This window comes from Centrocercus urophasianus, unplaced genomic scaffold (assembly GCF_019232065.1).
Source record: "Centrocercus urophasianus isolate 14NV4802_14NV808 unplaced genomic scaffold, USGS_Curo_1.0 seq_17, whole genome shotgun sequence".
NCBI lineage: Eukaryota > Metazoa > Chordata > Aves > Galliformes > Phasianidae > Centrocercus > Centrocercus urophasianus.
In genome coordinates, this window is record NW_024884722.1 from 11,858,915 (window position 1) to 11,871,678 (window position 12,764).

The 12,764-nt window shown below is 41.1% G+C and overlaps 1 protein-coding gene across 4 annotated transcripts in view; it reads left to right on the forward strand.

The window, feature by feature from the left end:
- NT5C2 (5'-nucleotidase, cytosolic II) overlaps nucleotides 1-12,764 on the forward strand; it is a 54,478-nt gene that overhangs the window by 17,536 nt on the left and 24,178 nt on the right. For all 4 annotated transcript variants that reach the window (XM_042818059.1, XM_042818061.1, XM_042818062.1 and 1 more), the window contains one exon: nucleotides 10,435-10,508. In XM_042818059.1, coding sequence (XP_042673993.1) covers nucleotides 10,435-10,508 — 74 coding nt within the window. The remainder of the gene's footprint in view (nucleotides 1-10,434; nucleotides 10,509-12,764) is intronic.

Sequence of the window (12,764 nt, forward strand, 5' to 3'; positions counted from 1 at the left end):
ATGTAATCTCCACCTTTCTTGTTGTTTCCTACAAGCTGTTACAAACTGAAAGGTCATTCCCACCTCCCATCCAGAAGTGTTAGTAGAAAATGTTTTAGGATATAACACAGTATTTGCCTGCAGGAATGTACAGACAGTAGAGGTGAGATACGTGTGCTGGAGCAAGTGAAGGTGTGCTTTTTGAATGTAGCCAAAAGATTAATTCCAGGTTACGTTTTGGGATAGAAGCTTTGAAGTCAAGAAATACTAGGTGACAGAAATGTTGTAGTAATTGCACTACAGAGTGAGAGAGCATAAGCTTAGATCCTGGAATGCACAAATAAAAATAGTGAAGAATTAAATAGGGCAGCAATTGAGTGTTTCAGAATCATATCTCCACATATTGGCCTCCTGGCCTCCTTTTCTATGGTAGGTGCCTAAAACTGTCTTTGTTGTTTAAAAAAAAAAAAACAAACCTAAAAAAACAAGATTACAGAATAAAATAAATGTTGTTGCTCTCATTTTATCACTTAGGAATCAAAGTACAGAGGCTAGATTGTTTTCACAAGATCACATTGGATGTTTGGTTGAGCCAAGTATTCAGCCCACAGCTCCCAAGGTCCAAGGCCTTGAGCATAAGATGGATGCAGTCTGTATCCTCATCAGATGTCTGGACTGTTACAGCATTAAAAACAACAGTATCTAGTAGTTGTCAGTATTCTGACTGTGGGTGGTGTACCATCAAATTTTAGCTTGTTTAATTTGAGGAGTCCTGCAGTATGATAATCAGAGTATGTTCAGCAGGAGTTGGAGAGATGGAAATCTGATACAGAAATAGAAAAAGATGTCAAGTTTCCCAACCTGATGCTTAAATGCCATGTTGCGTTTGTGATTCATACATGGTGGTATTTCAGAGGAAATGCTTAAGAAGTGTTAGATATCTTTGAATCTCCAAATGGAATCTAATTAGAGAAAAATGCATTAACATGATGTGATAGGCCAGATTGTGCAAGTTGCAATGTAAAAGGCTGAGTAATGGATCCTGTGATGTTCTTCTGAAGCTTTCCAATTTCCACTGAAGGATGTTTGGGTATATGTCTTAAATGTTGACATTATTTAAGTCTCTGTGTCAGCTGGCTTGTCAAGATATGAACAGTCCTAATGTAACTGTGTATAGCATGTAAAGAGATGGATTTTGTACTGCTCCCTTGCAAAAATCATAACCTTGAAGTCATTGACAAGTTTGCATGATAATTTTACCTAGGACTTTAGTTGTGATTTAGACTGATGTAAATGAAATAAGAGTAAGGCCTGCTTATTTATTTCCTAAATCTTAGCTCAACGTTTACTATAGTTAGGTGCTGACAGGTTGTTAAATGTAGTACAAGATCCGAGGGAGGCAGTACTTGTCCTCAAGAGCTCACACATTCAAGTACTCTTCATGTTAACCCTTACTCATGCAAAAAAATCTGTATTTCCAGAATCAATTTCCCCACGGTAAATGAGAATGATGCACTCATATATAGGAGGGTTTCTCAAAGGAGCTGGGATCAGGTAGTCTGAAATCGGTGTCTTTCACAGTTTAAATATCTAGTTATTGAACCTAGAAATGTCTTGTTCAAAGCTTGTTGAGCAGAAATGTTGCTACTCTCCTGGTTTTCATGGAAAGCATGGCATTTGAAATACATTAAGGAGAGGCACATTTTCTTTTTGAAATTACTGTCCTCTTCAGAGGACTCTGGTTACTTTGTTGAGAGAGAATGAGAGAACCCAGTGCCATGGCTGTAGTATAAATCTGTGCTATTACTGGATTTGGTGTACCAGTTTCATGGGAGTTATTTTAATAATCCAGTATTGTAAGAATCTGAAACAACTTCATTCCAGAGGCAGTGTTGTCAGACTTCTATTTCTGGTAGTTTTTGTGGTCTTGATACTAACAGATGTGTTGTTGCTTAAAAGATGAATGCAGGCTTTAAATGACAGAGTGGTTTGTTAGTTTTTTTTTTGTTGTTTTTTTTAGTGTTTCATTAATTGTTCAGATGTAGGATATGTATGCTTGTCACAGCCATCTGTTTTAGGATGTGAAGCTGTTTCAGTAGGATCCCAGTTTGCTTTGACTGTTGGTTATTGCTGTAGCGCTTTCAATTTTATAAAAAAGAGAGGTGGAAAACTGAAGGGATCGAGATTCACATTTCTTTTTTTCATGTACCTCTGGTTACTTTGTTGAGCATTAGGAAGGACCAGTGGCTAAGAATGGTGAATGTTTGAGCCTTTCTCTTCTTTCTGTTTCAGCCTCTTTGAATCTGTTTTTTCTGTCTCTTTTTCTTCTTATCTTAGCAGCCAAAAAAATAAAAATCCTTGAGGATGCAAATCCAAAGTGATTTAGGAACACAATAAAAATAACAAATTTAAGACTATTTACCTAAGCTTGTCCCAGTGATTTTATGGGTCCCATCTGGAAGGCTGGCAGGATTTGGCAGCGGTGCCACACTGTGATATAAGCATGGCTGGGGCTATGCTTACCTCTGTGCTGGACGCCCATTTGGGCTTCAAGTCATTCAGTGGGATTTTCTGATTGCCGCTACTGCTTTTCTGAAGTGTAAAATGTGAAATAATAATAATAATAATTAAAAAAAAAACACAGCTCATTTATTTCATGCTTAATTAATTATCAGTGGAGATACTTAAACCAATTGATTTCACTTTCTGGTTCTCATGAAGTAGAGCAAATTTGGTATCCTTGAATTGTAAATGTTGAGACAACAAAAAGCGAGGGGGAAGTTTTCCAGTCCAAGCAGTATAATGTACCTTAAAAATGCTCTCCTGAGCTTTAAACTTTTAGAAAACTTTCTCAAAAAATGAGCTCTGAAGTTACCATTCTAATATTCATATTTTACTGTGATTTTTTTTTTCTTTCTTAGAGCATTTTTTCAGGTATTTCTCTTCTCACTGTATCGTATTGATGGATGGATCCTCAACGTGTAATGCTGTTGGCAGAAATCCCATTTGAGACTGGTTTAACTGGTGTAGTGCGTACTGACTCAGGGTGTAATGACTATATCGTAATCATGTCTGCGTGCCATAGGCAAGAATGCTCAAAATCAATACTTACAGCTGCTTTCCTCTCCAGGTTTTTGCTTGGTGTTTGAATCAATTGGTATAGCATCTTGAGAAATTAGAGTATTGAGGTTACTGAGGAAGCAAGCAGAGCTTGAGAACATGAAAATGCATGCTGTGCTGTTGTGCTAGAGGGCCATATAAGCAACATCAACAATTAAAAAATCCATAGGGAAGGAAAAGGGGTGGTTTAATGTTGTGAGAGTATTTCTGATCACTGTAAGTAAGACTACAAGTTGGGTAGTGTTGCTGTAAGCCACAAACCTAGTTATACAACGCTGTTGGCGCCTGTTGGAGGTGAGGTCTAAAGATGAATTAATATACAAGCTAGATGTTATTCATTCTCTAGCAGAGGTCACTGGTAAGAGGATACTGCATCACTGCTCTATTAGCAACATACATTTTAATTCAGAAATAAAATGGACGCATAGCTGCCAGGTGCTTTTTCCTTCGTGTGTGTGGTTGTGAGGCCACCTCCCTCGTGCTGCGCTTGTTGACTTTTCCTGGTAGAGGATAATCACTAGGGCATTTGTTCTGGAGGAGTACTGTCATTTAACGTGATTGTAATTAACCAAGAACTAGGTTGACTCTGAGCCACCAAATTGCCCTAGTGTCTATTTTTTAACTTGGAGTGAGCACTTCTAGGCACCCTCTGGATTACCTCGCATAGCTCTGTGGGGTTTAAATAGAAACCGCATCTAGTTAAAGCAAATAATGGAAAAAGTTGGTGTTCCATCCACTCTTGGTACTGACAGTTCCCAAGATCCAGGAAACAGGTATTTGCATTTACTTTTATTCCGTGGCTTTGGCTTTGCAGCAAGGTTGGAATAGGTGTTTATGTTAAACATGTGGGCTTTGGGATGCTTTTGCCGTTTTGCACCAAAATCGTTTGAGACTTCTCATCCTGAACGTGGGGTTTCTGTCGTAGCTTTGTTTTGTCGCAGAGTTGTTTACTGGCTAGCTCAGGGATGTGGCATCACAATTTCTAATTCTGCTGCTGACTGATCACAGACGTTCAACTAAGTTGCTTTATATCTACATGCTCCAGTTTGCTTTTAAAGCATCTTGTGGTGTTAGTGTGAGTTATGCAGTTTAAACTGTTAAAATACAAAAGGATTACCAATCGATTGTTTCCATTTCTAGATTTAAAGATGTATTTAAGATGTGTTTCAGCATGTTCAAATTTGTGAACGCTGGGTTGATTTGGTGGTTGCAAACAGCTGGAAATGTTACGTAGCGTAGGATAAGAGATTGAAACTGTTTGTCTATTAGGTCAGCTGTATGTAAGGTCCCTTTATAATGATCAGTCAGATCAGGTGGCAAACGAGAAAAAAAACACTTATTAGTCTGAAAATGCTGTGTACCTCTTCCCATCAGACGTGTTCCAGTAGGCAGTGGGTGATATTTCCAATGTAACTTCAGATGGCGTAGCTCTGTGGGCACTGCTGGCTCCGGTCTGTCCTCATATGTCTTTATGCAGCCTCCGTGGGCTCGTGCAGTGGCATGTGTAGAGCTGCAGGCAGCGTGTGCCTCTCTATTTATTTTGCTTTAGTGCTTTCGACATTGGAGAGAGGGGGGAGAGGGTTGTTAAGGCGGTGGAATGGATGGGCTTATGAGAAAGCAGAACACTTGCCAAATTAATAATAAAGAAATTACGTTGAAAATGTCCCGTGACCTGTAATAGTTTCATGGAGCAGACATGTGTTATTTTGGGATGGAATCCATACGTGAGCTCCTTGGCACTTTGCTGTTGCCTGGGAAGAAAATCCAAACAATGGAAATAGAAGTGGTGAAGGCTGTCTGCTTCCCTCTGAGCACTGCTGGATTTTGGAGGGAAGCACTCATGGATGTGTTTCTGGATACAGCCTCATCGGACTTCCAGCTGTAATCTGATTTTTCAGTTTTATGGCACTGAAATTATGCAGGGATGGTTGGTTAGTCTTGGGAAATTGCTGGGTGTTATGTTGGGAATCTTACTACAAGTTGCCTTTTTTTCTCTGTCTCCTATCTGAAACTGTTTCACCTGCCTAAATAAATCTCGGGCCCAAACACTCCCTCTTAACACAATTACAAATATAGTGATGTGTCTGAATGTTCCTCTTTGGTTGAAGAAGGAATAAAATGAAACTGAAAATTCAGTGTAATTTAATGTCACTAATCCTCCTGGAGGTATCTCACACAATGTGTGCATTGAAAACATTGAAGGGTTCATCTGAGCTCTCACTACTACTGGTGGAGTCTCCTGCAGCCAGAGCTGTATGTCATATGCTGGGACCTCTCCTCTAAGCACACATCTGGGGACTAAGCAGTAAGAGAGAGCATCTGCTCATTCTATCAGTGGTGATATACTTCTTCATTATTATCCTTCTGAAAAGGCTTTGGGGAACTTGGACGTGGGAAGCTATCAAAAGCTAATCCATTTAGTTCCCCTGTGTTTCTTTTTAACTCTTCCTGCTTATTAAAACACAGAAGTTGTCCATAAAGTGAAGATTAAACAGAGTGCCTCAACCATGAGGAAGCAGGAATCTGAGACCTCTCAGGAGTTAGGAGCCGTCTGCCAATGTTCCTCCGTAGCTGTGTAATTCTGGTGCATTTTGTTTATTTTGTTGGTCACATTACCACAATATTATACGTGCAAGTTGCACTCAGGGTACAGCGTGCTTCTGAGATTTTGCACAAACAAAATAAAAACATTTCTCCCTCTCCGCCTGTGCTCCTCCCCTGTGTTACTCGAGAAGAGATGGGATTTAGGTTCCTACCTCAGAGCTGATTGACAAGAACAGTAACAAAGCCCTGATCAGTTCACTTGCAAAAAGTACGAAGGACTGTGGATTGCAGTGTTGAGGATATGACGGCTCTGTGACTCCTGTTATGCGTGCTCAGCAGTTCCTTCTTCCTTGCCGTACAACATGTTTTTTTCTTGTTCAGCGCAATTCTTAGAGCTTAAAAGAAAAATAAATACTGTCATCACTGAGCACCTTCTGCTGTGGCCAAGCTGCAGGGTTTAATCTTTGAGGAAGAGCTCATTAGTAGAGAAATTAGCACAGCAACAGCACCTGAAGTCTTTTTAAGGCTGTGGATCTGTTGTGGGTGCAGTCACCTGCTCCCAGCCTGCCAGAGTTGCTGCACCAGAGATGCAGATCTCTGACACAGTGACAAGGGTATTCCTCCAATCAGAAGTGTGATGCTTGATTTTTCACAAGGGAAGGACAGGTGAAGGCAAAAGAAAAGTGGTGTCCTGGTGAAGGAGATGCCTGGCTGCTGACGGATGTGGAGCTGGGAACAGCACCAGCACAAGGATGCAGGAGGTGATCTCATGTGGTGCCTGCATTTGGCTGCTCATATCGTCCAGTGCTGGTGAATGTTCGAATCAGCTTAATTTTTAACTCCAGTGCTCTGAGCTAAAACAATTATTTTCTGAATGGCAGAGACCAAAATCTGGGGAAGCGAAAGCATGATTTAATTCTAATTCTGGCAACTGGAAAAATGACTTGAGGTTAAAATGTGCTTTCCTAAAAGGGTTGGGTGATATTAGTTTTCATCTTACTCTTGACTCCTTCTGCAGACCTTTTATTAATATGCAGGGTTACAAGCTCTTGTCACTTCTTCCTGCACCTAAGCTGCTGTGGTGACATTACATTTTTTGCACACCTGATCAGTATTACTGAGATCAGCTGAGCCTATGCTCTGTCAGCTCTAAGCTCTAAGCATGGGGCTGGGCTGCATCTGCAACTTCTGCCAACATCTGGCTCTTCCCAGAAATTGTCCTGGTGGTTTGATTTCAACTTTTATCTTTAGTTTCTAGGATACCACAGATACTTAGTACTTTGAGTAAATGCCCAGAATTAAGCAGGCTTGCTTCTGGGAGTAAATTTTTGTAAGTATCATAGAACCATAGAACCTTTTAAGTTGGAAGGGAGCTTTAAATGCCACCCGGTCCCATTCCCCTGCAGTGAACAGGGACACCTACAGCTCCATCAGGTGCTCAGAGCCCCTGCAGCTTGGCCTTGAGTGTCTCCGGGGGTGGAGCACTACCAGCTCTCTGGACAACCTGTGCCAGTGCCTCGCCATCACTTCATCCTAATATGCAACCTAATCTCCCCTCTATCTGCTTAGCCCCTTGTGCGTAGGGGGGTTGCATTCATAGGAGATATCTTCCTTTATTGGAATTTAGAACTGTGCACCTACAAAGGAATGGAACATTTGCCTGGGCCTGCACGAGATGAGATTGGTTCCAATTGCTCTGCCACTGTTTAGTCTGCCATTTAATCTGCCTTCATGAATCCAAGTTTAAATTAATTCGCGTGTTCTCATTTCCTGAACTTGTTGTGCAATAGCTTTTTTTTTTTTGTGTGTGTGTGTGTGTGTGTGTGTGTGTGACATTTGTTCAGTTTCACTCCAGCATGGTGAGTGAAGCAATCACCCTGCCCAAATGAGTTGGTGGATACCTTGAAGTCTGCCAGGTCCCACAGACTGTCAGGGTACGATCAGCCCTTGCCACGTACGGTTTCTAGGTCATGGGGGATATTTACAGGTTGATGGAGAAAGATCTGCATTCACCAGCTGATACCAAGGCAGGACCGGTATAGTGAATTTCTTGTTTTAGTTCAAAGACCTGTTTTGGAACAGAAGATATGCTTATAGATGTTGTTCCTTTCGTTGCCTTTAGTAAACTTTCCCAGATCATCGGTATCGCCATGTGCTGTGTGTTTTATTTAGTCCCAGGGTTCAGTTTGTAAATATTCCAAAAGAAAGTGATGAAAAAATGTCTGAAGCTTAGAGATCTTTCCATGGTTTTGGTCTGTTTGATGTCGTCATCATCTAAACATAGGCATGCTGGACTGGAAGCGATCTCTTGGGTCACAGCTCCCTTGTTTTCATCTTTCCCAGGCACCGTCGTATTGCCCTTTTTATAAGTGCCTTCAGCTCTGTCTCAGCAGTGCTTGTTTTCTGTCCTCGTTTGGGAAACTGTTCCCAAATGTTGCAATTCTGAGTCTCCCTTTAGACTCCCGAGCTTCTTTAAATTTCCCTTCCTATTCCTGCTGTGTCCAGAGGGGGACGGGCGGTCTGGGCATTTTGCTTGGACGGAGAGCTATGCTCCAGGGGCTGAGCCTAAAGGAGAGAAGAAAATGGGACTCTGCAGGTTGGACAAAAAATATTGCTAGCGGTTCCCAGAGGTATGTTATTCCTTCTTAAATATCTCTTTTTGAAACAAACTGCGCAGGGATTAGGTCAGAAATCATGTGCTGGGTTTAAATAATAAATAGTGCTTCCTGGCACCAACATCTATAGAACAGTCATCTTCATTATACAAACTATGAGACTCTTTAGTACTGAATAACATTTTGCATTGCCTCTGCTAAATCAGAGCTGTCGAGATGTTAAGGCAAACAAACACTGATTCAAGCTGTGGATTTGGGTAATGTGCTCCACCTACTCGAAAGCAAGAGTGCATTTTTGCATCCCAAGAGTGAATTTGAGTGATTTATGATCCCGTCTTTTATTTCCGGAAGGCCTTTCTTTATGAGTTTACAGGGTGGTGTTTTTTCTTTTCCCCTATAATTTTGTCTCATTTAGGTAATCCATAAATCTATCAGTAAAGATAGTCATCGCTAACCTCTGTGGCCCCTCGGTGACAAGCCCCATTGTCAAAGGCAGGCGATGTGCCAGGAAACTGTGACTCCCAGAGAGAGTGTGCAAGGTTAGGGGCAAAGCATGCTATTGCCAGAGAAACTATTCCGAGTGGATTTGTGTGGAACAACAACGATATCCAGTGACTAGTTAAATTAGCCACAGATGTGTTTTCTATAGCACTGTCCAAGAAGATACTCAGTACTTTAAGGCTCGGTTGAGGCATAATGATCTTCTGAAGTCAAATCAGATCCAAGCAAAACTGCATCTGTACTAGGACAGCTTTTAAGGACTTGTGTAACATGATTCAGGCGAGTAGATGAATCAGACTGCTGCGCGCTGAACAGGGAGCACATCAGTGAGAGATGAGGTAAGGCAACTTGCATAGAAGCGTGACAGTTAGGTGTTAGTTTGCGGTGAAATCGCCAGCTTTGGGGGTCGGCACGGCAGCGAGCTGGCACTGAGTGCCTCCTGCCTGCAGCCGGGCTTTCCGTGAGCTTTCCAGAATATCTGAGCACTTGGCTTTGCACGTACCATCTCCATTGCTCGGGTCCCTCCGTGCCAATCCTCCTCTGCCGAGTTTGGTTTTTAATTACTCTGCTGAGAGCGTTAGAGATGTTAAATATTTGGAAATTTTTCATGTACTGAAAGCGAAGTACAGGTGGAGGACTCGTGGCTGTTCTCATACAGACCTTTCCCTCGGCGTCACGGCTCGAGCAGAATGAGGGATTTCTGTCTGAGCTCCATGCTGAGCAGCTCAGCTTCCATCCCGCACCGAACTCCTGCCTGTGCCGCTCAGACTCATCCGCAGCGTTCCGATAACGGGCGGTGGGGAGAAGCCCTGCTGAATTACAGATCTGCTGTGCTGTAAAGTTGTGGGGAAACATGAGCAGCTTAGTTACTGCAGTAGTTGGAGCAGAAAGCAAGAGAAGCTTTTGTTGCGTTCGCTGACCTATTTCTTTACTGTGGTATTTACTCGAATTTAAATTGCATATAGTGTATTAAAATGTTGTGATCAAAAAGAGCCTGGAAGTATGCAGCTTAGATTCTCATTGCAATAGGCATTGACAGCAGAAATGGAATTAAAAGCGAGTCTCTTTTGTGGAGGAGCAGCAGATTTTATGACAGATAAAAATAGCATTTTTCACAATAGAAATAATACGAGTGAAAATTTCTTTCTCTGTTTTTCAGAGATCTGTTAAATGTTTGTTAATCATATTGATGTAAATGTGATAATGAGTATTTGCTTTGAGTTTCCAGATAGAGTTCCAAAAAGGGTTTGAATGCTGTGAGTTTATTCACGGAAATGTTGTTTTGTTTTCCTTCCCTTCTTACCTCTTTGTGTTTTTTGATTTTAATCACGCAAGCTGTATTGCTTGCTATCTTCTGTTTCCACTTGAACTCTGAATTCTGCTTCAGGAGCTTCTGCACTTCTGTTCTTAGGAATTTTTGCAGGTCACATGCAAAACCATGTGTGTGTGCATGCATGCGTGTATGTCTCTAGACAGCATACCAATAATTAGAATAACCCTGCAAGTCATGGCTTTGCTTCAGGAGAACTCATGGCCAAAAATGAATCTTGGGTCTGTTTTCGGGTATATTCTGGTTCTGACCTGAATTCTGACACCAGGCAGAATGTATTTGTTCTAAAATATGGTTGTGTTGAAAATACTCAAAGCAATGGCTTTGTTTTTTCTCTTTTTACAGGGTCTTTGTAAACAGAAGTTTAGCTATGGAAAAGATCAAGTGCTTTGGTTTTGATATGGATTATACGCTTGCTGGTGAGTATCTTCTTGCTCTTTATCACTGACTTAGTTTGGAATATTACTTCTTGTTGAGAGAAGACCAGTAATTGATTGGGCTATTCCAGTGAGCAGGTGTTTCCTGTGTTAGCAAATATGTAACTCGCTGTTCGTTCCACTTTCATTTCAGGTGTTTCTCTTTAATTTGTTATCTGGAAGTTGTACTTGGTCATGAGCCACATAGCTTTAGTACAGTTTAAAGGAAACTGAAACTTGAAAAGTTTAATTACTTGCTTATATTCCACTGTAGTTTGCTGTTGTCCCTGATGAAAGCTCGGTTTTGAATAACTGTGTGATTTTATTATCCTTAGAGCATGTGATGGGCTATACCTTTAGTCAGCAGATGTTCTTGCATCTTGGGAGGGTCATTTTGGAATAAGTTTTCTTTTTTCCTACTCTTCTCTTGGCCACATCAGCGATGCATTTGTAGAGAAGCAGCAAGGCAGGGGAGCACTGTGTATTGGCTGATCAAGTTAATTAAGAAAGTACTGCCCATTCTTAATAGCAGATAGTTTTTGGGAGGTTGCATAAGACTTATAGTTTCATAAAATTTTCTGCAGGACTTCTCCATCTTTCAAATACTAACACTCAACAGGCAACTTCCCCGAGATTTCTGCTGGAGAAAAGGGTAAAGTTACAGTTTTCTGTGTAATCAAACTTACATAGTGTTACATAGTTTAAGGAAGGAAAAGATAAAAATCCCACTTCCACTTTCCTAGGCTGTGTCAGGTAGAGTAGGTTGTAACTAAGGCTGTCACACAGAATTCTACCTTCTCACTACCACTCCCAAGGTTATGGATAGAAAGTTTCTATCACTCTTGATATTTCAACTTAAAATACTGAGGATACACTGAGATACATTAAGTAGAATAAGAGGGTCACCTAATACTAGGTTAATATAGTGTCGAGTATGGTCACCTAGTTACTGTGTCTACTGAGTGTAAGTGAGAGATGCTGTGGGCAGCGCAAGAGGTAAGCAAAAGTTTGGAGAAGCTCCCTGTACTCACATGGTTGGACACAGTGCTCAAAAAGCAGGTTTGGAGGCTATGGCAAGTCATTGTGGTTCAGATTTCAGTCACTTGCTTTGATGCAATTTATTTTCAAGCAGTTGTCAATGAGGCGCTAGTTATATGTAAAAGGTTTGGTTATTCAACACCTTATTTATAAATCTGCTTAAAGTTCCTGCCACTTTTTAAGTCATAAAGTGTATCACAGTTAATCTGTGCTGGATTTTCCAGATACAGTTCCAAAGAGGGCTCAGATACGACTGCAGGCGCACGCTTTCCGTGTTTGCATTTCCCAGCTGTGGCAGCTTTATAGGCAGGCTTTTAGGGAGTGCAAAACAGTTCAAGAACAAATGCTTTAAAGAAAAAACAAAAAACAACAACAACAGAAAAAGAAGTTGTGGGTTTCACTTCCGTACTGAAAAAACAACTTACTTTGACAAACTGGCAGCATTTCCAAGGACGCGGGTGATCCCAGTGGAACAAGAAGCGTGTTGCTAACAGACAGAAGGAGAGTTTCAGCGCTGTCCTCACTCCTCCGACTGTTCGTTTTACTCAAGTGTTGCATGTTCCTGTAAACACAGAGCAAATGTGTTGCTATCCACAAAATGATGCTCAGTTTGATGAAAGATGCAAATGTTTCAAGCATCCTTGATCGGTTCCTTGGGATGTGGAAATATGAGGCTTCCAGGGCTGGAAGGTCACAGCCATACAGTTCAGCAGGCAGTCGGTGCATTCAGGGGAGCTGAGAGACAGGATATGGTGCAAAAAAAGAAACAAGATGGGATCTGAGCAGAAAACAGGAAATCTGGGATGCTCTTGGGTAAGTTGTGCCTTCTCCTGTGGTACAACAAAGAGCTGTAGGTCGTTTCACAGGGAGTTGTAAGAATATAGTTAGGCTGGGTAGCCTTTTTCAGATGAAAAGCCTTGTGCCTGCTAAGACCTAGTTCCCCTTTCTGTTTTAATCAACTTAAAACTATCAACTACGTCTTCATCTTGTTACTGTCTCACCATCATCCTTTCTTCTCCACATGGGCTTTTGTTATTTGACCATTATTTGCTATGTGTAACTGTGGCACACAAGAAAAGTCATTTATTAATTGCAGGGGCTTTAAAAAACACAGTGTTAAAATATTATTGCAATTAATTAATTGGAATTATAATGAAGAAGTGGTCAAGTATTACGTTAATATGTTGTAGTGCATTCATAAGACACCATCATGTTTTCTGT